Source organism: Typopeltis vanoorti, chromosome 1 (assembly GCF_054136105.1).
Source record: "Typopeltis vanoorti isolate ZY-2024b chromosome 1, IOZ_Tvanoo_1.0, whole genome shotgun sequence".
NCBI classification, from domain to species: domain Eukaryota; kingdom Metazoa; phylum Arthropoda; class Arachnida; order Uropygi; family Thelyphonidae; genus Typopeltis; species Typopeltis vanoorti.
In genome coordinates this window covers 5,296,806-5,322,979 of record NC_143549.1, presented here as the reverse complement: position 1 = coordinate 5,322,979, position 26,174 = coordinate 5,296,806, and the positions used below count along the sequence as shown (strand labels likewise).

Here is a 26,174-nt window from a genome sequence, read left to right as displayed (position 1 = left end):
AAAACCCTATAAGTGAAGCCTTTGGGTTCACTTATAGGGTTTTATGATTTATGAATTTTAAGAATGAGCTTCTGAAAAAAAAGAAAATGCTGTGGAGGGTATATAAGGAGAAAGGTGACCAGCAAACTCATGAGCAGTACAAAGGTCAGGCAAGAAAGAAGCCAAAATCAGATTGCGAGAAGAAACTAGCCAAGCAAGTCAAAGATAATACCAAAGAGTTCTTTTGCTATGTGGCAAGTAAGAGGAAGAATGACTATGGAAGAATAACCTGGTTAATTAGTGCAGATAGTCATGTGGTTACAAAAGCAAATAAAACAGTTAAGTTACTGAGTGACCAATTTGCAAGGGCATATTATACAATTGAGGTTAATGCTATGACATATGTGGCAGAGACTTATGTGGGAGCAGAAGTAAATAAATTGACAGTTCTTAGGATATTGCATTATCTCAATGTAAATATTGCTGGCAAATGCCTCTGACTAAGCTCTTTAATTTAAGTCTCAGCTCTGATAGAGTTCCAAGGGAGTAGAAAGAGGATAAAATAATTGCCTTGCATAAGGGAGGTTCTAAGACTGCAGTAGCAAATTATAGACCAATCAGTAATTCAAGAGTGGTAGTTAAAATACTGGAAAAATTAGTCAAAAAGAGAATTCAGGAATGGATGGATATGAATATGATACTCTATGAAGGACAATATAGCTTTGTGAAGGGTCGATCCATCGTGTCTTAGGAATTTACTAACTTTTTATAATAAAGAAAATATAACTAAAAATTAAACTAAAGTTTTTATTCAAACACGGTAGTTGTCTCCATAATTTTCAAAAATGCATTCGGATCACCGTGTAAGCCTAAAAGAAAGGCTTCACATTATGAAGTGCATTCCTTTTTAAAAACCCAGTTAGCCATCCTTTGCTAGCCAAAAATTCTTTATCAGCCTGGGAAGTGGAAGTAGATGGCTCCAATTGCTTCATCTGTTCATAAAACTGAAGAGTTTTTTGTTTAATTAAATAACCACTTATAGGATTTCTTCGAGTTAATTCTTCAATCCAAATTACGAGCGCTCGTTCTGTTTTTTTTATAATAAAGCATCTCTTGAGTACAATGATAATTTGGCACTTAGTTTTGTGCCAGAAATGACAGATTTTCTTATTGCGACTTCATTCTTTTGAATTGCTCTTATAGTAGATTCGCCTAAATTAAAATGTTTACCAATCATTGTAGATACCTCTCCTTTTGCTAAGCGATCTAAAATTGCAATTTTCATTTCCAGAGAAATTGTTTTTCTTTGGTGCATTTTTTTTCTCCATTGGTGGGCCAAATTAAATTTTTAAAATAAAAATTAGCAAAATTTAGACTTACAGTAATGAAAAGACAAAACTTATGCACATGCAAATTAAACTTCACGGACACTCACTGCTTACATGTTACTCACATTACTCCAGAATGTGCTGCAACGCTGTTCATTATGTACAACAGGGAAACCCAGAATTTGCATGAAATATGAACTGCATAACTTCAAAACCGCATAATAAAAGATACGCATAAAAAGAGGAGACCCGAGTGTAGTTTGTTTTATACAGTTGTCCGAAGCCTTGAAGCGGATAAATTTGAGTATTGTGCAGTTATAAAATTCTTGTAAAAGAAGGTTTAACACCAAAAGAAATTCATTCAAAGTTCCTATGTTTATGAGCACTCTTCTCCTTTATTTACAAAAATTAAGAAATGGGCTACCGAGTTTAAATGTGGCTGTACCAGCCTTGAAGATAATCCATGTGAAGGAATTCCAAACAGTGTAAAAAGAAATCATTGATCAAGTGTACAATATGGTATTGGATGACCAGTGAGTCAAAGTGCGTGAAATTGCTGAAACTATAGGCATTTCAAAAGTCCATGTAGGATATATTTTACATGAAGAATTGCAAATGAAAAAGCTTTGTGCAAGATGGGTGCTGAGCTTGCTCACAGCACATCAAAAATGCACTCGCATGAAAATCTCTAAACACTACTTTGAGCGTTTTGACAAGAATAAAACTGATTTTGTGAGTGGATTTATTACTATGGATGAGACTTGGATTCACCATTACACACTAGAATCCAAACAGTAGGCAAAACAGTGGACAGAAGCCAGTTCGTCAGTTCCAAAAAAGACAAAGTAGGTTCCATCAGAAGGAAAGGTCATGGCATCGGTGTCTTGGGATGATAAAGGTATTTTGTTTATTAATTATCTTGAAAAGGATAAAGAGGCCTGTGTCAGTGGAAGTGGCGCTAGCCTCCTCTGCGCTTGAAGTCAAGACTTAAGTTCAGGTCTAGTCACCGAATGGATGAACTTTTTCTAAGCCTTTCTTCGACCGATTGCCGAGTTAGTCGATCTCTGGCACGGCAGCACTTGTTTGCCAGCCTCTTCATTGGTGGCTGCCATAATTAGTGATAGACATGGGCCAGCTATCTCTGATTGGCTACCGGTGGAGACTGAACTGCCCACTCAGTCTCTAAAAGCTAGATAGGGTATAAAGGCCTCGCCTACTCCCTATAAGGGAATAAAAGGCATTAGCTGATAGCTGAAAAGGGTAAAACAATAACCAGGGAATATTATTCTGAACTTTTAACCAGACTAGATGGAAAAATTCGTGAGAAAGACTCAGTTTGCAGAAGAAAAAAAATCAACTTTCATCAGGACAATGCACAAGCCCATAAAGGTGTTTTGGCAATGGGAAAATTAAGGGATCTGCACTATGAATTGCTGGAACATCCACCTATTCCCCAGATTTGGCTCCCTCTGACTTCTATCTCTTCCCAAAACTAAAACTCTTCCTCATTGGTCAGCGTTTTTCTTTGAATCAAGAGGTGATTGCAGCTGTAGAGGGGTATTTCGCAGATCTTACTGAGAACCACTACAGGGATGAAATAATGGCATTGGAGCATCACTGGAATAAATGTATTAGTCTTAAGGGAGATTATATTGAAAAATAAAAATAATTTTGAACACTTGTTTTGTTAATCTTTCTTTGCCCATTTTGTTTAAGTGACCATATTCTGAGATTGGGGGAGAATTAGCTGTGTTGTCCTACCAGGATCTTGGCTGACTAGCCATCAGTCATGCTTGTAACATGTTGAGCACAGTTAAGCCTGGGATGGATTTCTGTGGTGGGCTGGCAACCTACAACACGGTCAAAAACCCTGATGGAACTGACATAGATGGCAGTGCCAATATTTCAATGAAGTCTGGAGGGCCATATCCAGGAAGTCTTAGTATCATGCCTCCACGTGAACCCCCCCCTCCCCGGGAAACATGGTGTTGTAATGAGCCATGGCAAAGTTGATACTAAGCACATAGAGCTGGCAGAAAGCTATAAAATGCATCTCCCAAGACGTTATGTGGCCAGCGTGGGAGATTAGGCCACAACCCCTCCACTACAATGCCAAGAAGAACAAAGAAAGGCTGTAGAATCCCAGGGCCGAATGGGCAATCACTGGATATGACTAAATTTCTCCAACTATATGACTACTCTGATCGAAACCATTTATGGAGACCAGTGAATGATGCATACCTATACCGCTAACGAAACCAATGAAAATGTCCTAAAACTGATTGACTCAATAGATGGGAGAAAAAGGGAAAATATTCTGACAGTCATCAGAAGAAGACAGATGAAATGGTTTGGACATGTGGAGAGGGCTAATGGCATTCCAAAGCAAACCCTAGAAGGAATTGTTCCGGGATCAAGGGTTAGGGGCCGACATCGATTAAAATGGACTGATAACATCAAAAAATGGACAAATTCCTCCCTTTCTCAACTGACATCAAGAACAAGAGACCGAGACGACTGGAGGAGGCTAGCAAAGAGTACCTACCAGCCATGAATGACCCAATGGTTCATTTAGGACTATGGGAGAAGAAGAAGTGAATGATGCAGTGGGGAAGCTTTCCCAAATAATAAGCAATACTGGAATAGCCCAAAGAACTCATAAATATAACAGTAACCCTCTTTTCCTCTATATAGGAACATTTAATTGTCAAACACTTAAGGAAGAGGAAGACCTTACGATCTTACAGCAAGAACTAAAACATATTAAATGGGACATCATAGGTTTAAGTGAAGTTCGCAGGCAGGATGAACATTTAATAAAACTAAAAAATGGAGACTACCTATACTATTATGGGAAAACTAAAGAACAATACGGAGTGGGATTTCTAATTAAAAAAACAATTACGCACCTTATAGAAGAATTTAATTATACAGATGAAAGAATAATTGAAATGACACTTAAAATAAACTCTAAACTTAAAATCAGGATCATCCAAATATATACTCCCACCTCATCTCACACTGATGAAGAGATAGATACATTTTATGACTCAATGCAGCACACTCTAGATAAAAAAAGAAATAGCAATCAAAACTTTACTATAGTAATGGGTGATTTTAATCCCAAAGTAGGTCATCCCATTCATCAAATAGATACAATAGGACCATACATATATGGTACAAGCAGCAACTCAGGAATGGCTCTTACAGAATTCTCTATCAGTAACAAGCTTTATGTTATGAATACATTTTTTAAGAAAGCCCTCAAAAGAAAATGGACATGGAGAAGTCCAAAGCAGAAATAAAAAATGAAATAGATTATATACTGTGTAATAATAAAGAAATAGTTCAAGATACTTCAGTACTAAATCAAGTAAAAACAGGAAGTGACCACAGACTGGTCAGAGCCAAAATTAAAATAAACCCCAAATTGGAAAGAATAAAATGGCTAAACAACAAAAAATCAAGAAGTTTTAACTTAAACCTATCGAAAACAAGAAGAAGGATTATGAAGAAAAACTCAATCAAAAACTGGACTTAATAAATATATTTGAAGAAGAAGACATAAATAAAATAAGCAAAAATCTAATGGAAGTAATAATCTCAACAGTCAACAAACTCAAAAACAACAAACGACAAAAAGACCATAAACTTTCAGAGGAAACCCTACAACTACTAAAAAAAACAAGACAAAATATGAAACAAGACAAAATCTTAATTTCTAAAATAGAATAAGCAGAACTATGCAAAACAATAAGGAAAAATATGAGAAATGAAATAAGATCTTATAACACTAAAAAAATAAAAGAAACAATCGAAAACAATAAAAATACGAAAATACTAAGAAAATATTTATCAGCTGGCAAAAGTCAAATAACTGCAATAAAAGGTAAGAATGGAACTACCAGGAACCAAGAACAAATCCTATGCAGGCTAGAAGAATTTTATAAAGAACTCTATAGTGATCTTTCAACAGATAAATCAAATATAAATCACTCCTCTCCCTTGCATATGGAATTCATCCCCCTATTCACTTCAAATGAAATAAAACAAGCATTAAAACAAATGAAAAATGTCCTGGTGAAAACCTAATTCACATAGAATTAATTAAATGGAGAGGAAACAATATAATTCACCATGCCACAAACTTACTAAATTTATGGCTAGAAGAGGGGAAGATACCAGAAAATTGGAGAAATGCTATTCTGATACTATTATTTAAAAAAGGGGACAAAGAAGAAGTAAAGAACTATACACCAATTAGTATTCTCTCTAATCTGTACAAAATTCTCACAAAAGTAATAACAAACAGGTTAACACCTCTTCTAGACTCAAATCAACCAGTAGAACAAGCAGGATTCCGTAAAGGCTTCAACACAGCTGATCATATTCATGCAGTAAAACAAATAATAGAAAAAGCAGAAAAAAACCAATTGCCTCTCTGTTTAGCCTTCATTGATAATGAAAAAAAAAAAGCATTTGATTCCATCAAAACTAACTATATGGACTTCCTCCAGGCAATATACCTCACTGCAACAGCAACAATCCAACTTCACATGAGTAGCAATAAAATATCAATTGAAAAAGGTGTCCGAAAAGGAGACTCTCTATAACCCAAAATCTTTACAGCAGTCCTTCAAGAAATATTTAATAATATAAACTGGACAAACCTTGGTATAAAAATTAATAACAGAAACTTAACACATCTAAGATATGCAGATGATATCATAATTTTTGCAAACACTCCAGAAGACCTTAATATAATGATAGAAGACCTATATCATGAAAGAAGAAAAGTCAGTCTAAAGATAAACAGAGAAAAAAACTAAAATCATGTTTAATCGATTAGTAACACCAAAAAACATAATAATTGAAAACAATTTTTTGGAAAGAGTCTCTTCATATACATACTTAGGTCATCTCATTGGTCTAAACTGTAGACCCCAAAAGGAAATAAATAGGAGAGTTCAACTTGCCTGGAGTGCATTCAGAAAATTTATTCGATTGACTTCCTACCATTCCATCTTTGTTGATTCTGTTGTCTATTTCCATATTTAATTTACTATCTTCACTAAAAATCGTGCCAAAGTAGCTGAAATGTTTTACTTGTTCTATAGGTTCTCCATTCACAACGCAGTTGATATTTTCAATGCTTCTGCCTATTTTCATTGTTTTTGTCTTGTTATTGCTGACCTTCATACCATTTCTATTACAACTTTTCCTTTCTCATCGTGTCAGCTGCTTTCTCTAAAGTCTCAAAAATTCCTCCACTTTTACCTTAGTAGAACCTTCTGTGGAACCATAGGCACAAATAACTCTCATTTTTCAGTTCCCCATTCTGATATTTGCCCACATCACTCTACTTGAGACTGCCTGCCATTCAAGAAGATTAGCCTCGTATTTAGTGTTGAATACTATGGCTACTCCTTCATTTTCTTGATTGTCATTGCCTGAATATAACATTTTCTATTTATTGCTCAGAAAGATCTCACCAGTTTTTGTCTTTTTGGTTTCAGTCACCCCTATTATGTTGATCTGGTACTTATCTAATTCCTCAGCTAGCTCCATTTCTTTGCCATTCAAGCTTCTTATGTTGATAGTACCAATCTTGAACTCTGGTGATGTTGAGTTGGTGTGGTTTTCAGATTTGTTCCAGTAGCTGACTTTTCACTGTTTGTCTTGGTTCCCTGGCGAAAACAACGAGGGCCTTGTTTAACTGGTGATGCTCCAGCCAGCATGAAATTCTGTCATGTTATAACATCATTTTGTGTTTTGGTTGAGGCTAATAAGAATAAAATTTGGTCGGCTAAATCCCAAATTGCCAGTGCATCCTCGCTCATTTAGTATTCAAGTACCTAACAGAGTGCACCACGAGAAGGTGAGGATTGGACATTAGGTCAGAAGCTCTCTGTTCTCCACATTCCTTGAAATTAATTTATTTAATTGGAATTTATTCTGACCTAAAATTAGTATTATAGTTTAATGTTTAGCTATTTTTAAATTACATAAGTTAAAACAACTTATTTGGTTTACTGAAAATGTGAGTTTACTGCTTTCAAGCAAATTGCATTAAAGATAACATGGAATGGCAATGGTTTCCCTCACCTCACAACTGAAGTGGAACCAGAAGTATCATGGGTGCTGGAAAATGTGTAAGTGAAAAGAAGAACATGGTCACTAGTAAACAGTTGGATAGTACTGTATTAGTGAGAGAGATATATACAGATATCAGTGATATGGAAGAGTTTTTGGAACTAGTGAGAAAAAGTTCTTTTAGTAGCAGTCTTTCAGAAAGAAAGGTTTTGAAAGTTATTTAGCTGTTATTATTATTATTTTCCAAAACCAATGGAGTCAAAAGACTCACTGTGAGAAGTCATCTCTAGTAAACACAAAGTCTACCATACCAGACCCTAAAATTGTCTGTAGTCTGCACGTCCATCATCCTCTCAGGCAATGCATTCCATACTCCTACCACTCCCCATGCAAAAAAACTTACTTCTTACCCTTTTACTCACTACATCGTTTTGCAACTTTCAGGGATGACCTCTCATCCTTGCTCAGTGTTAACACAATAATAATCCTTCAACATCTCAAATATCTTGATCATATCCCCCCCCCCCTCTTTGCCTTCTATACACTAAGCTGTGCAGTCCACATGGCCTCAGTCTATCCTCAATGTTGTACAGTCCTAACATCATTTTTGTTATCCATCCCTTCATCCTCTCCTCTGGAACTCTAATCATGCCAAAATGCATAACATTAAACTGACAGCCATTTTCATTTGGCCAAATTTCCAGTCTATTCAAATAATTTTGCAATTGCTGAATATCAGTAGCATCCCTGATTGCCCTGCCTATCTTTGCATCACTGGCAAACAATTGCACATTTGATGTTAGATCCTGCCTGATGTCATTAATGTATAGATTGAACAATAATGATCCAAGGACTTGAACCCTGAGGTACACTTGGTCTTACACCTGGCAGATTCACACACACTGTATACCACTTTTTGATATCTGTCTGTCAACTATCCCCTGATCTTAAGTCAAGAGTTTATATTCCAATCCCATATTCTCCAGTTTATGCAACAGCTTTTCATGTGGTATCCTATCAAATGCCTTAGAAAAATTCAACATCATAGTGTATCCATTCCCTTTATCCAACTATGCTGTAACATTGTTATGAAATATGAGCAAATTGCTAAAATATGACCTTCCTTTAGTAAACCCATGCTGTTACCAGCAGAGCACAGAATGCTTGTCTACCCATTTCTGTATGCGAGTTCTTACCAACTTCTCTAAAATCTTCACTACCACACCAGAGATACTAATAGGTCGGTAATTAGACACATCAGTTTTTGTACCACCCCTGTGCAATGGAACTATCATACATTCCTGTGGTATCATTCCTGAGCTGAGACTCAAGTTATACAAATGTGTGAAAGGCCTAGCCAATTCAACTGAACATTCCTTTAGCAAACGGGCTGCTATTCCATCTGTCCCTATTGACAAATTCTTATCTAGGTTATGCAACAGCTCTTCGATCTCATTTTCATGAATCTCTAACTCTTCATCCAATGTAGCAGTAGCACTGTGCAATTGAGTCACCAGGTCTACAGCAACACTCCACCATATATTTCATTCTGTTAACCTCCACTTCACACCAGATAGACTCAAACTCATCATTACATAGGACATTGTTACTTCATTGTTTTCTTGTATTTCTACCCTACCTGGACTTAAGTCATCTGATATCATTAGTAGCACTTCTCCTCCTCTCCTATTTCTTCTGTCATTCCTAAAAATTGTATATCCATTACATTCGATCTCACTTACCATATCTGATTCTGATAGCCAGGTTTCACTAATGCCAACAATCTTAGGCCACATCGTATTCAATAAAGCAACAAACTCAAACTCTTTGTTTCTAATGCTCCTGGCATTTGTGTATAGACATAATGAATTATGACCTAGCCTATTCTTATAATTAGATATGCAAATTATTTGGTCTTGTTCTAGAATTTTCTCTTTTTCCTCCCCAGACATACTTAAAAGGTCCGAACCCAAAGCATATTTTTCCACTCCTTCACCACGTACATAACCATGTTCAAAGGCATTCATATCTTTATCACGTTTGTACAGGGTGTCCCAAAATTCACGCAAGAAGTAATTTTGATAGAAAACACAGGTTTTTAATTAAAAATTGTAATTTCTTATTGATTCATAAAGTATACAGTATAGGGTTATGCATGGAATAGCATATCGGGTAAATGGCCTCCACGGCTTTGCTGGCACACAAGCACTCTTTTGTTGAAATTTTCCATGACCGTTTTGCATAAATGTGGCTGAATTTCGTTGATACAGCGCTCAATTTCCTCCTTCAAGGCATGGGTGGTCACGGGCTTGTTGGCATAAACCTTAGACTTCAAAAAACCCCAAAGAAAAAAGTCCAACGGCATTAAGTCACATGATCTGGGCGGCCAATTCTGATCACCAAAACGGGAAATTACACGACCAGGAAATGACTCATGCAGTAATTGATTTGTTTCTCGGGCTGTATGGCATGTGGCACCGTCTTGTTGAAACCACATGTCGTCCACATCCATATCTTGCAATTTAGGCACAAAGAACTGGATTATCATGTCGCGATAGCGAGCACCATTAACTGTTGTTGCCTTACTAGCCGCATTTTCGAAGAAGAATGGACAGATGATGCCTCCAGCCCAAAATCACCCACAACGTGTCACCAAACAGTGACACATTGTGGATGCATTTGTTTCTCAACAATCACTTGTGGATTTTCTGAATCCCAAATGTGACGATTTTGTTGATTAACGAAGCCATCAAGATGAAAATGAGCCTCATCACTGAAGATGATTTTGTTCGAAAAATAAGCATCCACTTGTTGTTGTTCCATAATCCATTCAACGAACTCTCTTCGCTGTGTGTGTGGTCAGTAGGCTTTAGTTCTTGAGTCAATTGAACTTTGTAAGCATAAAGATACAAATCTTTTGTGAGAATACGTTGTAGAGAGCTTCTCGAAATGCCCAATTCAAGACCACGGTGCCGAATTGATGTTCCTGGACTCTCACGAACTACTTCGATATTTTCTGTTGAACGACTTGTTGAAGGACGGCCAGAGTGTATAAGATCACTAATTGATACAATTTCCTTGAATTTTTTAATTAATCTTTTCACAGTTGATGAAGTTAAATCACTATTCCGACCATATTTTGTACGAAAATTGCGAACTGTAGCTGCCAAACCTTCATTATTTTTAAAATATTGCTCAGCAATGAAAATGCATTGTTCTTTCATGTAGCACTCCATTTTTAATAACCCTGTACTGTCAGCTGTCACGCTGTCTTTTTTTCTCGTTGGCAACACTTTACCACACAAATGGCGCTAAATTTAAATCTTGCGTGAATTTTGGGACACCCTATATATCATAGCTGAACTTTCACACACATTTTTCCCATTCCTCTCTTGATGATCTAGTTTCCCTGACTCTCTGCATTGGGTCTCATACTAAGAAGTAATTTCTCCAGGTTTCTGATGCCAAATGAATTCAAGTGCAGGCCATCATTCTTATACAAATCTTTTCTGCCATCAAACACACCTCAACATTGTGTTTTCTTCAACATTGCTGCAATTCTCTGAGATGTCTTCACAACCTTTGCGATATGTCCTCAGAATTTTAAATGTCAATCCACAATCAACCCTAGATCCTTTGCTTCTTCCAACATAACTCTGTCAAGTGAGTATGAAGCATCCCATCCACAGTTCCCAAATTTTAAATCTTACATTTAGCTGCATTAAATGTAAGATTTAAATGTAAGATGTCCCTATGCCTTTATCCACCCTTCCAGCTTACTCAAATCCTTTTGAAGAGCTAAAACTACTACTAATAACCCTCCCAAGCTTCACATCACCTGGAAACAGCTGAACATCTCCCTGTAGTTCTGTGACAATATCATTGACTCAGGATTTTATATATATATATATATATATATATCAATAACTCCACTTGTAACCTTAATACTCACAGATACTGCTCCCCCATACACAACTCTCTGATATCAATCAGAGATATCAGAGAGTTGTATATGATATCCGGCAAAGAGCAAAACACCAATCCAATCCATTAATCTAATATTCAAACCCATATGATGCAACTTAAAAATCAACTTGTGACATGGCACCCTGTCAAATGCCTTAGAAAAAAAATAAAATAAAATAAAATAAATAATAATAATAATTACGGTGTATGCCTTATCTTCATCCAGTGCTCTTGTTACTCTATTGTAAAATGTAACCAGATTAATAAAACAAGAGAACCCTTTAACACATCCATGCTGGCCTGCATAAATAATATTACCCTCATCTGCCCAATTCTGTATATGAGTTCTTACCAATTTCTCCAAAATTTTAACAACTACAGAAGATATACGAACGTTATAAGCAGCAAGCTAGAATAGTCACAACTGCTGTACAAAAAACAAAGTGTGAGTATGAAAAGAAACTGGCTCTGATGCTAAAGAGAACCCATAAGAATTCTATCGATATGCTGCAAGTAAAAGAAAGAATGAATATGAAAGAATAACTCTTCTAAATCCTGATGGCGTGAGGGTTACAGATGCAGAAGAGGTTGTTCAGTAATGAGTGCCCATTTTGTTAAAAGCTATCAACCTGGTGTATGCAACATCGAGCTCACTGTTACCTCTTCACTAGATGAAGAAACACAGGTGTATGAGGATGAGATATTAAAGCTGCTGCACAAATTGAATAAGAATTCAGCAATTGGGACTGATGGGATATCAGCATGTGTGCTAAAAGAGTGTTCAGCTGAAGTGGCCATTCCTTTGACCAGGCTTTTTAATATGAGTCTCAGAACAGGAAAGATTCTGCAGGAATGGAAGGAATGTATGGTAATTCCATTGCACAAGGGTGGTTCAAAGACAGATGTATCCAACTATCGACTAATTAGTATCTCAGGAGTGGTGGTAGTGGTGAAGATTTTGGAAAAATTGGTCAGGGCTTGCATTCAGAAATGGGTTGACAGTGAATCTCTAATTTGCAATGAACAACATGGGTTTACTAAGGGATGGTCTTGTTTTAGCAACTTGCTCACATTTTATAACAATTTTACCATTAAACTAGACAAGCACAATGATTACACTATGATCTTTTGGATTTTGCTGAGGCTTTTGACAGAATACAGCATAGCAGACTGGGTCTAGGTTATAGAATATTAGCATGGATAAGAGGATGGCTGATTGACAGATATCAAAAAGTGGTATACATGAGATGTAAGTTTGCAAGATTTATGGTAATTACTGGTATACCACACCAGTAATTACCTTAAGGATCAGTGCTTGGTCCACTGTTATTTAATCTGTACATTAATGATGTTGGGAAAGATTTGACAAGTGACATACAGCTATTTGCTGATGCAAAGATAGGTAGGGTAATCAGGAATGCTGCTGATGTGCAGTTTTTGCAGAATGATTTGAATATGCTGGAATTGTATGCATGAGAAAATGGGTGTCAGTTCAATGTCAGTAAATGTAAAGTCATTCACTTCGGAGTGATTAGATATCCAATGTTGTATTATATTGGTGGGATTAGGCTAGAAGAAACTGATGAGGCTAGGGATCTTGTAGTATTAATAGATAGGAAGTTGAAGTTCAGGGGTCATGTGGCAAAGATATTGCAAATACAACTCAAAATTTAATTGCAATGCTGAAACAAATGTTTACATGTAAAAATAAGGATGTCATTTTGTCTCTTTACAAGTCCTTGATACGACCTCGCTTGGACTATTGTGAGCACATCTGGTCTCCTGATTTCTGTTGTGATTCTGATATAGTGGAGAGAGTGCAAAGGTGAGTGTTAGAAATGATATCAGGATTGTGGAATACTGATTATGAAGATGGATTGAGAATTTGCAGACTGCAGATACTAGCAAACAGGAGAAAGAGGGGTGATATGATTGAGACTTACAAACTTCTGAAATGGTATTACAGGATTTCAATCGATGAAAATTTTCAATTTATGGAAGGTGGGGAAAGGAGGAGAGGGCATCCTTGGAAGCTGAGAATGAAGGCTGCTAAGAATGGGGTGAGGACTAGATTTTTCTCTCATAGAGTGGTGGTGATTGGAATGGATTGTCATTGATGTTGTGAGTGCAAACAGTGTGAATGAATTCAAGTGGTATGATAGCTGGGTGTGTGTAGTATATGGCCTCCTCTGATGAGTCTATGACTTCCTGGAGGTATCTCTTAATAACAATAACAATAATAATAAAATATAAACAGGCTTATAGATTGGCACCTCCATTCTATCACCACAACCCATATGCAATGGTACTATCTTAACCTCTTTTCATTCTATGGGGGAAAAAACTGCTTCATTGCAAGACTTTCATTAAACAGCCAAGTTAATAGCACAGTCAGTTCCTCAGCACATTCCCTTAAAACATGTGGTGAAAATCCATCTAGTCACGCTGCCTTATTGATTTAGTGTACTCAATATAAGGAATATATCCTCTTCATTCTTCTAACACTTGACCAGCCATTATCCTGCTAGGAATAAAGCCTATAGTACCAAGACGGAACATTCTAATAAAGTGATCATTAAATAGCTCAACTGTTATCTGCTTTGGTCATCTGATTCCCCCTCAACCCAGCAAGATGATCCATCCATAATAATTTCTCCTTCTACTTGCCACACAAAAAAAAAAAAAAAAACTCTTTTGATTGCAGATCCAGTCTCCTCTCTCATATTCTAATTTTTCTCTCCTTACAAGTCAACCCAAGGAAAAGAGGGAAAAAAATAGAAAATCACATAGTTCATCCCATTTGGTACTATTATTTCCAAAGGATAGAAAAGACAGAGTAAATGTGAAAGGCAACTTGGATAAGGTTGTGCTAAATTATTAAGAAGAAAGCTGATATGTATAGTTTATCATCAGAACTGATTAAGAAGAATCAAAGCAGTTGGGAAGAAGAGTGGATTATCATTTATTCTGGAAGACAGGTGGACAATCTGTAAAAGATTGTTACTGACAATGAATATCCCAGCATCTTTACCAGCTTAAATGGTGCAATCAGAGAAGAGAAACCATTCTGAGATGTGAATACTGAAGTCTGCAAGAATAATGCCCTTGGTGTTTGGATATTTGAACTGTAGCTGATCAAGCCTCTTGGATATATATTGGTTATTGAAAATGGAGAGTTAAATAGAGCAACTGAATCAAAGTAACAGCAGACTGAAGAGGGAATTCAAGGTTTGTCATCTTCTGGAATGGAATGTTAGGCTTTACAAATGCACAGGTTTTATCCCATAATAGAAGGAATTCTGCAGAGCGAGGAGTTGAGATAGTAGAAGTTGAAAGTAAAGGTTCAGTTAAGATAGCAGATCAGGTTTAGATGTCTGTAAGTGGTGATGGCATATTAAAAGCGATGTTGAGCCCATGAATGTCAGTGAAGAATAGAAAATAGAAAATCACATAGTTCATCCCATCTGATATGACCAATAGATATGACTCATATTTTTATTTTTTTAAATTGGCTTTTTGTTGATTTTATTTATTTTTTTGCTTGGATTTTTGTTTTTCATTTTTAATTTCTCTCTCTCTCATTTTATAATTATTATTAAGGCAGGCATTCGTTTTCTTGGTTAAAAAGGTAGGTGTTAAAGAACAGGGACATGATGATAAAGGACCCATAGGCTCATCCCCCCCCCCCCCCCCCCCACACACACAAAGAGAGTATCCAGTTTGCAGTATAAAGCATGCAGTCTTAACAGCTTTCCCTACAGAAACTCATCCAGACATGACCTAGCAGGGTTATTTGCTAGCTGGTTGGGAAACCTTATATGTTACCAGTGAGTCTAATATCATGTACTGTGTAGCAGCTGCCCTGCAGCACTATTTTACTGTTGTTTACCCTTAAATAGGCAAAGGTTCAAGTTCCTACAGTGTGTTCAATTATACTCATGAGGATGTCACCCACATAAACCTTGTTCTGGTGATCAAACATGACAACGACTACTTCAGACCTCCAATCAGCAAAGCAGTGGTGTTTTTGGCTAATGAAATAGAATTGCACAACAGCAAAATTATTATTATAATTGTGCTGTTGTGCTTGTGCACTTCACAACTACTGTAGCAGTTTTTGTATCTACAGTCCTGCTGGACATTACCCCTGCAGGCAATCTCAGCTTCAAATTACTCTCCATGACAGAGACATGTGATTGGACTTTGTGAAGCATTTGAAAAACTGAAAAATCAATTAGCCAATGGAATTCGATACATAAATTTACTATATGTGTAGTTATATCTGCAACAATGATATATGGCATATCAGGAATTCAACAATTTGCTCTTTATAGAATAATAGTCTAATACATAAAATACAGAGGAATGCAAATATTCTAAAATAAGAAATGCACAATTACGAGACCCTTCGACACTTATGCACATGCCAGAAGAAGGAGAATCCATTCTGATAATAGGGTAATCAATCCGTATTGTGGGATGAGTTGTTTATTATTACACATCAGAAAATTAACTTTTCTTTTATGAACATTGTAGTTTTTAAAGTGATAACTATTTTTCTCATATAACAGTTGGAAAATTTTACATATAAAGCATGTGATTTTGCGTGTTGGTGACCAATTCGTACATCAGCTCATTTCCTTTTCCCCTTCAACATGAATTGACTCTTCTTGGCAAGTTTCCAGACTAGGGTCTCGAATCTGTGGTCGGACAGTATTCTACATAAAATTTAGATAGTAAATAAACATAAACGCCATCTGCATTTTTATATAACTTAAAGGGATGAGATAATAATTCACATTCACCTCATCTTCTGGATGTAATTTATCTTTCTTTTCCCAGGTAGTGTAATAAAGTCCTCTTAATCTCGCTAAGTCTGCATAGCAGTTTTCATCTTCACAGTTGTATCTTTAAAAATATATCATTAGGAATTTAAGGAATTTTTAAAAATCACATAATAATTTTTACATAATTCTATTATATTTATTAACATTTTACATACATATATTTGCATTTTACACTAAATTTGTAGACATTTATGCTTGCATAAATTAAAGATGTCAAGAAATTATATTATTGGTTTCATCCTTTATCCAAGCCAACAAAGTTTGTGTGTGAAGTCACTTCAAGAGTGGGCTACTTGCATATAGATGCTAATGACTTCACATCTACTGGCTTATTCTTGCAGACATGTATAATGCTATGCATTATGGGATGGGCCGCTACCCAGACGGATTTCAATCTTTATTGAGGTCCAGTCAGTGGGAGCCAAATCCAGCAGTGATACCAAGGTTGAAGTAATACAGAAGTCATATTTCCATATAAAAGTAGCCAAAAGCTTTGGCTCTTTCCTACTACTGGCCATTTAACCTACTCATATGACAAACCTTGTAGTGCTCAAATATCTTATTCTTCAAGATCATTTATACTTTGGACATTTATAGTTAGTACTTTGGACCCACAATAAGGGTCCAAAGTACTGACTGATCTCCTCACATTCTCCTTTATTAGGGTCATCAAGTCAACTAAGTTTTGTGTGTTTTCTTGCAAGAACACCTTAGTTCTCCAACCAGAGATATCAAGACTAAACATCTCTTTTCAGACTGACTCTTATCCCTAGCCTTTTTGGCATAATCACATCACTTCCGTAGTATCTCCAGCTTATATATATGTATATATATATATAAAAAAAAAAATGGTACCTGCTTTTACTCAAGATGTTACTATACTTACTCTGTACAAATCTCAAATCTGCCTAACCTTAGAATACTGCTTTTCACATTTTAGAAGTCCTGTAAAACTTCTCTAAAAATGCAATTCAGAAGAAAGTGGTTTAGTTGATTGATGACCCCTCTCATCCAAACTCTCTTCTGACACTTTTTCATACGTGGTCGGCTTCTGTATTTTGTCTCTTCTACAGATACATGGATGCTGCTTCTGTAGCAGCATCCAATTTACTCACCATTTCTGTTAAACCAACATGAGCACAAGCAAGCTGCCTAACTGTTGAACCCCTGACTTCCTAAACTCAAAACTCCTAACCATCTTTTATTCTATCTACCTCAGTCCTGTGGAACAGCCTTCTCTCACGAAGTATTCCTCAAGGAGACTACTACCTTGAACTCTTCAAGAGAATATCAACAGATTACTCGACTTTTGACCCAGAGAAACAGAATTTATTTGCTGTGCCTTAGAGCCTCTCTTTTTCATGTGTGTGTGTGGGGGGGGGGGGTAATACAACAAATTTGCTGATTAGGAAGCTGTTCCATTATTATAAGGTTTATTCCTGTGAACTCTCCAGCAGTTACATTATGAGATCATATTTACTGCTCTATCTTTGAATCTAGGTAGTTCTGGGTCGTAGAGTATGTGGATGGGAAGCTCGTACTCTGCTGACATAGCAAAACACTCGGGAAATGAAGCCACATACTAACCAAGGATTAAGGTGGCATTTGCAGGTGTAAATATTTGCCAAGATCACCAGAGCCTGGTTTATGGCGACAATTCACAATGCTGGAAGATTATTTAAATTTGTCCTGCATTTTTACTAAATGCAGGACAAATTTAGCAATTTGCTCATATTTTATAACAATGTTAAAAGTTGGATAAAAGGAATGAATATACTATGATATTGTTGGATTTTGCTATGGTATCTGATAGGATACCACATGAAAGAGTGTTGCATAAATTCGAGAATATGGGTTTAGAATATAAACTCTTGACTGGGATAAGAGGAAGATGACAAGCATCAAAAAGTGATAAACAGCATGAATCTGCCTGATTTAAGGTAACTGTGGTGTCCCATGGATCAGACCTAGGACTACTGTTGTACAATCTATACATTAATGACACTGATATCCAGCACTTACAGAATAATTTGTATAGGTTGGAAATTTGAACAAATGATAATGACTATCGGTTCAATGTTAGTAAGTGTAAAGTTAGGTACTTTGGAATGGTGAGATTTCTAACAGCATATATATTATCAGGGATATGCTACAAGAAATTTATGAGGTAAGGGATCTTGGCATTATAGTGGATAGGAATTTGAAGTTCAAAAGTCACAAAAACTGGAAATACAAGTCAGAGAATAAGTGTGATGTTGAAACAAACCTTGACATGTAAGGAAGTCATTTTGCCTCTTTACAAGGCCATGATAAGAATGCACCTGTACAGTTTTATCTACTCATTTAATTAACTATTGTGCATAGATTTTGTTTCCTGGGTTTCAAGTAGATAAAGATGCTGCCAAAAGGGTGCAATAAAAAGTTACAAATATTATATCTGGCTTATGGAATGCAGATTATGAAGACAGACTGACAGTATGTGAACTACAGACTCTAGTTAATAGGAGAAAAAAAAATGATATAACAGAGGTCTATAAACTTCTGAATCGAGGTTATAGGATTTTGTCTGATGAAGCTTTTGTTATATAGAAGGTGGGGAGAGAACACTGGGCCATCCATGGAAGTTAAGTTTGTTTGCTGTTAAGATAGGAGTAAGATCTAGATTTTTCTCTCATAAAGCAGTGAGCACATCTAGTGTGAATGAATTTAAGAGAATGTATGATAACTGATTTAGTTATAATATATATATTATAACTAAATATATAGTTTTATAAATATCATCATCATCAAATTCCTGCTATGTACCCACAAGGGGTGTACAGGATATGATAGTACTACATGAAAAAATTATATCATTACTGACTTCCTATCTGCAATTTTCCTCCAAATCAGTCTGTTACTTGTCAAGACTCCAATTATCAGATCTTATATTTCTATCGTCTAAGGCACTTTGTACCGTATCAATCCACCTATATCTTGGTCTTCCTCTGGGTCGTTTTGCTGCCAACCTGGCAGAGAACATTTGTTTTGCTAATCTTTCTTCGCCCATTCTGTTTAAGTGACCATATCACCTGAGATTAGCTCTGCTAACGCATTCCTGGATGTTGACAATGTCAAGTTCTTTCCTAATATCCTCGTTTTTAATATGATATTGCCATTGATGCCATCTGTTCACGCCTCTAATCTTTCTCAGTTGTTGATTAATCTTCAACAGTTGTCATGTTGTACCATCATTTTTTTTATTTTGGTTTAACCAATAAGAATACAATTTGGTGGGCTAAATCCCAAATTGCCAGCCCATCCTCGTTCGTTCAGTATCCAAGTAGATACCCAACAGGGTGCACCACGAGAAGGTGAGGATTGGACATTAGGTCAGAAGCTATGGTCAGTTCTCTGCATTCCTTTAAAGGCTATGTGGAGGTCTCCTCTCAGTTATACAGCTTTGACCCTTAAGCACCCCATTTATAAATATATAGTTGTTTATAAAATATATATATATATTATAGCTAAATATATTGTTATTTAGATAATAACAATAATTATTATACCATTATGCAGACACCCCGAGGAAGTCAAGGTTATACTGAAGGAAGGCATTGTCCTGGTTACACAATGTCTGAATGTCCCCTTCTTTCTTTAGAAAATCACTGAAGATATACGCATAACAACTACAGCCCATTCTACATACTCTCCACAGAAGGAGGAGCATGAAGGGCTATATATTTTGTCACCAGCTCATTAGGGGTCAAAATATTTGAGAGGTTATAGGATTATGGATCTCCATATAAGTCTGCTGTTTTCACAAAAAACATATGGTGGCTAATAGCTACCATGGGAATAAATGATGAAAAGAAATTTACTGAAATGTAGATTTCTTTTCAGATGTAGATATGTAGATGATGATAAGAAAGCTGTATAATTGAGAGCAGATCTCCACATAGAATTTAAAGGAATGTGGAGAACCGACCAGAGCTTCTAACCTAATGTCCAATCCTCACCCTCTCATGGTGCACCCTGTTAGGTATCTACTTGCATACTGAACGAATAAGGATGGGCTGGCACTTTGGGATTTAGCCGACCAAATTTTATTCTTATGAGCTTAAACCAAAATACAAAATGTCACAACATGACAGAATTTCATGCTGGCTGGGGCATCACTGGTTAAACAAGACCACCATTGTTTTCGCCAGGGAACCAAGGCAAACAGTGAAAAGTCAGCTACTGGAACAAATCCTAAAACACACCCCAACTTGTCACCAGAGTTCAAGATCAGTGCTATCAACATAAAAAGCTTGAATGGCAAAGAAAAGGAACTAGCTGAGGAATTGGATAGGTAGCAGATTGACATAATAGAAGTAATGGAAACAAAAAACACACAAAATCTGGTGAGATTTACTGAGCAATAAATACAAATGTTATATTCAGGCAATGACAATCAGGGAGAAGAAGGTGCAGCTAAAGTATTGAACACAAAATATGAGGCTAATCTTCTTGAATGACAAGCAATATCAAGTAGAGTGATGTGGGCAAATATCAGAATGGGGAATTAAACAATGATACTTATCTGTGCCTATTGTCCCACAGAAGGTTCTACTTACGGTAGAAGTGGAGGAATTTTTTGAGGCATTAGAGAAAGCAACTGACACAATGAAAAAGGAAAAGTTGGCCCATGTTGGGAATCTATATAGCAGAATAGGAAATGATTGTAAGACACACAAAAATATTTTGGTAAAATTTGTAGAAAAGAGCACAGCTAATAATAATGGAAAATACCTATTGAATTTCTGCCCAGGACATGGACTCATTATTACTAACACAATGTTCCAACATAAAAATATGCACAAATTTAGATGGAGAGAAGAGGCAAGGAATAAGAAAAGTCTCATTATGTTATTGTTGATAGTGATGTTTTCCCACTGGTGCAGGACACTAGAGTGTACAGAGATTTGAAATTGATCACCATTTAGTCTTGAGCAGAATAAAATTGAATTTCATACTGCAAAGAAGAACATGTAAGAAAGTTTTATTATTGTTATTATTATTATTCAGGCCTCCACGTAGTCAAGAGACTCATCATGGGTGGTCCTTCTTTGGAAACACAAAGTCTATCAAACCACTCCTTGACCATTCTTGCTCAAACCTCTCTCTCTTTCAGGCAATGCATTCCACTGTTCGACCACCCTCTATGCAAAGAAACCACTCCTCACAGCTTCCTTTTGTAACTTTCAGGGATGGCCCCTTGTCATCGCACCTTCCCACCGTTCCACCAAGTGAAAGAACTCCTTAATGTCTACCCTGTAACTGCCTCTCAACAATTTAAAAGTCTTGATCATATCCTCTCCTGCTTCTATCCACCAAACTCTGCAGTTCACATCCCCTCAGTCGACCCTAGTAACTGACATTGTACAGTTCCTGAAACCATCTTTGTTATCTGCTTCTGTACCCTTTCCACAGTTAATTTATCCCTTTCAAATCCTGGGAACCAAATTTGAGAACAATAATCTAAGTGTGGTCAGATCAGGGTCTTATACAATGGTTACCTTCGCCACCTTTGCCATATGCTCCCTGAATTTAAGTTTTCTATCAATCATCACCCCCAGATCTCTTGTCTCCCCTACTTCTTCCAATCAAGTATGCATCCTCATATCGATGGATCCCAAACTTCAAGATTTTACATTTTGCTGCATTAAGCCAACACCCCCCAAATCATTTGCCTGTCTAGTTTATTCAAATCCTCTTGCAGGGCTGCCACATCTGCACTATTACTGATAACCCTTCCCAGCTTCACATCATCCACAAACAACTGAATATCTCCTTGCAATCCATTGTCAATGTCATTGATATAAAGGTTGAACAATACAGATCCTACACCGACATTTAAACCCATATACTTCAACTTAAATATCAGCTTATCATGTAGCACCCTGTCAAATGTTTTTGCAAAAAAAAAAAAAAAAAAATGCCAGTATATGCCTTTCCCTCATCAACTGCTCTTGTCACTTTATTATAAAAGGCAATCATATTACTAAAGCAAGAGCATCCCTTAACAAATCTATGTTGATTCTCACAGATAACATTACCCACACCTGCCAACGCTGTATGTAGTCCCTCACTAATTTTTCCAAGATTTTAACAACTACTGATGACACACAAACTGGCCTATAATTAGACATTTCAGTCTGTTATCGCCCGTATGCAATTGCAATGGCACTATCTTACCTTCCTTCCATTTCTTGGGTACGTACAAGTCTGAAAGATTCCCTGACTAAATTGAATAACTGTTGTAATAGATATGGTATGAAGGTCAGCAACAACAAGACAAAGACTAGATACCACAGATATGAGAGTCCTGAGAAAGATTAGGGGCATGAACAGATGGCATCAATGGCAATATCATATTAAAACGAGGATATTAAGAAATAACTTGATATTGTTAGCATCCAGGAATGTGTTAGCCCTTGGTACACCCCTTGAGGGTACATGGCAGGAATTTGATGATGATGATGATGATGAGGAATGTGTTAGCAGAGTTAATCTCAGGTAGTATGGTCACTTAAACAGAACAGGAGAGGAAAGATTAGTGAAACAAGTGTTCTTTGCCAGGTTGGCAAGAAACAGACCCAGAGAAGACCAAGTAGACTGATACAGTAAAAAGTGCCTTAGCAGATAGAAATATAATTGTAGATAGGAAGTTAGTAATGGTGTAAATTTTTCCTGTGCACCCCCTGAGGGTACATATCAGTAATTTGCTGATGATGAAGCAATCTACTGGTATAAACAGCAGAGTGATTTTATACTTAAGTCACAAATCAGTAGTTACAGCTGGAGGATATATATAGGAAGATGTTAAATCAGGGAGGGCAAGATTTTTTGCAATCATCACTGTTATTTATATTCTATAAATTACATCTGGGAAATGTAATGATTAAGTGACAAGAGGAAAGTTCATCATCATTATCATAATCAAATTCCTGATATGTATCCTCAGGGACAGGATACTATAATAGTACTACACGAAAAGTTATGCTATTACTAACTTCTGATCAACAATTTTCCTATTAAATTAATCTTTTGATTAATTTATATTTCTCTCTTCAAAGGAGGCACTTTTTACTGTATCAATCCACCTACAGCTTGAACTTCCTCCGGGTCTCTTTACTGCTAACCTGGAAAATAACACTATTTTTAATAATCTTTCCTCGCCCATTCTGTTTAAATGACCATATCATCTGAGATTAGCTCTGCAAACACATTCCTGAATGCTAACAATGTCAAATTCTTTCCTCCTCCTTCTCTCTTCCATCATCTATGTGGATGAAGAGGTTGAATGAACTCTCATTTCTGTCTATCCTTGGAGAGTCCAAACAATTCTGTCCAGTTTGGTGTCACTTGTTGTGATTTGGCTTTCTGGTCCTCTTTTATTTTGTCTATCCATCTAATTCTGGGTTGCCCTTTGGTTTTTTTTTACCTTCCTTCGTTGTACATAGGGCTTTAGTTGGTAATCTTCTGTTCCCATTCTGATCACATGGCCAAACCATCACAGTCTTCTTTCTTGAATTTTGTCTATTACTATTTTTTCTTGTTTTCGTCATTTTCTTATGTCTTCGTTTCTTAGTCTATCCATCAGAGATACTCCAAGTAATCTTCTCAGCCAACCCATTTCAGTAGTTGATAATTTTTTTCTCTTCAACTTTCCATAGAGAAGTATTGGGAGGAACAGTTCTTTCCTAATATTCTCATTTTTAATACAATACTGCTATTCATGCCATCGGTTCACTCCACTAATCTTTTTCAGAGCTCTCATATCTGCGGTCTCTAGTCTTTGATCAAGAGTTTTATTTCTAGCCCAGCTCTCAGATCCATAAGTTAAAATTGGTTTGAATACTGTCTTGTATACAGTTAGTTTTGACTAATTTCTCTCTTTTGGTTTTCTTTGTCTTTTTATTGCTGATTTCCATACCAAATTTATTACAATAGTTATTCAATTTAGTCAGGGAATCCTACCAACTTGTCCTGGATTTATTTAGACGTACGACATGATCTGCATAAATCAGAGAACTAAGATTGACATTGCCAATTTTGACATCAGATTTAACACCATTTTCCTTCATAATGTGATCCATATAGATAACGAATAACAGTGGAGATAATGTGTATACTTGTTGCACACCTGATTTAACATTAAACCATCTTCCTCCTCCTTCAATTTTAACTGCTGACTTACAGCTTAATAGAAACCATGTATTGCTTGTTATAATGCCATTTACACCATATAACTGTAGCATTTTGAATACTTTCCTCTTGGCACCTCATCATATGCCTTTCCAGACCTACAAAACGTAAATACATATCCTTGTTATAATCCCATGATTTCTGAACTATTTGTATTAAAGTGAAAATCTGATCCTGACAACCTCTATTTGGCCTAAACCCAGATTGTTCTTCACCAAGCTTCTCCACCACAATTTTTTTAATCGTTTCTCAAGAATAAGTAAGTAAGTAAGATTTATCTCCATAAATCTTACCAGGAATATTCAGTAGAAAAATTCCTCTGCAATTCTCACATTCAGCTTTATTTCCTTTTTTATTTTTAAATGGGTTTATTCTGGAACTCGACCCTCTGACCAGGCTTTCTGAATGATGCAGTGTAGCCACTATAAAACTTTTATACCTCCATATTTGCACATTCTGGTTGAATTTCATCTACTCCAGCTGCCTTTCAAGTTTTTGTTGCATTTTTGTACTTAAATTATGGATATCTATTCCTGATTGCATTCCCATTGAGTATTTTCTAACATGATGCTGCTTGTTTTTAACAATCTTTCAGAGAAAATATTCCAGATAACTAGAATATCTTTATCTTCAGTTTTCATGACATCATTCAAAACCATATTCTTCAAAATAATATAAAAGGATCCTTCTAAGTAGAGTAACTGCCATAACATATTTGGTATAAAAATCAAGCAAAAAGATTTTGTCTTATAATTGATATTTTAGGTAGTAAATTTTCTAAACATTTTCAGTACGAACAGGTTACATTTTTTAGCTATTTAAGGTTGTTTTTTAAGTGAAGATAGAAAATTAAATATAGGGAATAAATAATAATCACAAGAAAAGCTGGTATGGTGGGTGCTAGCAGTGGAGGAAGACACTGACTTATTTTTAATGGAAAAAATAAAAAACAATGAGCTAAATAACCAAGCTACCACTTAAACAAAGTGTTCAAACCAAGTTTAATGTATAGCTCTGACAGGCAAAAAAAAAAAAAAAAAAAAAAAACATTTTATCAAAGATGAGAGTCATGAAACACATTTGGAGAATGCAAAAATCACAATATTAGCATTCAAGGAATATATTGGAAGAGTTAATTTAAAATGGTGTGATAAAACATTTCGTGCCAGGTAGGGACAAATAGTCTCATGCTATATTTCTTCTTTGCATACTAGGTGAATGTCATAAATAATAGCACCTTTTGATATGCTTTCTTCTTTTCCTTCACTGCCACTTTAACTTCCTGTGTCCACCATGGAGTTCTGATTTTTCTATCCTTGCAGATAACCTCACCACATGCCTCAATGACTGAATCAATCAATGTTTTCTTCAGGGCTTGCCACTGAATCTCCAATGTCTGGTTCCTGTTCTCAAACTCTTTCATTTTTTTCTTGAATAATGTTTGTGTATTTTAGTCTATAGTTCATATCTGAGAGCTGCTCAACTTTTATTTGCTTTAAAACTTTCTTATGTGTTCTTCTTTTCAATTTGAAATTCAATTTTATTCTGCTTAAGACTAAATGATGATCACTTCCAATTTCAAATCCTCTACAATCCCTTCTGCTTTTCCTAGCATCCTGCACCAGGGAGAAAACATCCACATCAACAATAACATAGTCAATGATACTTTTCTTATTCAATGTGAATTTGTGCACATTTTTATGTTGGAACATTGTGTTAATAATAACCA

At 36.1% G+C, this 26,174-nt stretch overlaps 1 protein-coding gene across 3 annotated transcripts in view; it reads right to left on the bottom strand.

The window, feature by feature from the left end:
* Eogt (EGF-domain O-GlcNAc transferase) overlaps positions 1 to 26,174 on the bottom strand; it is a 402,968-nt gene that overhangs the window by 29,362 nt on the left and 347,432 nt on the right. For all 3 annotated transcript variants that reach the window (XM_090408171.1, XM_090408016.1, XM_090408097.1), the window contains one exon: positions 16,172 to 16,274. In XM_090408171.1, coding sequence (XP_090264297.1) covers positions 16,172 to 16,274 — 103 coding nt within the window. The remainder of the gene's footprint in view (positions 1 to 16,171; positions 16,275 to 26,174) is intronic.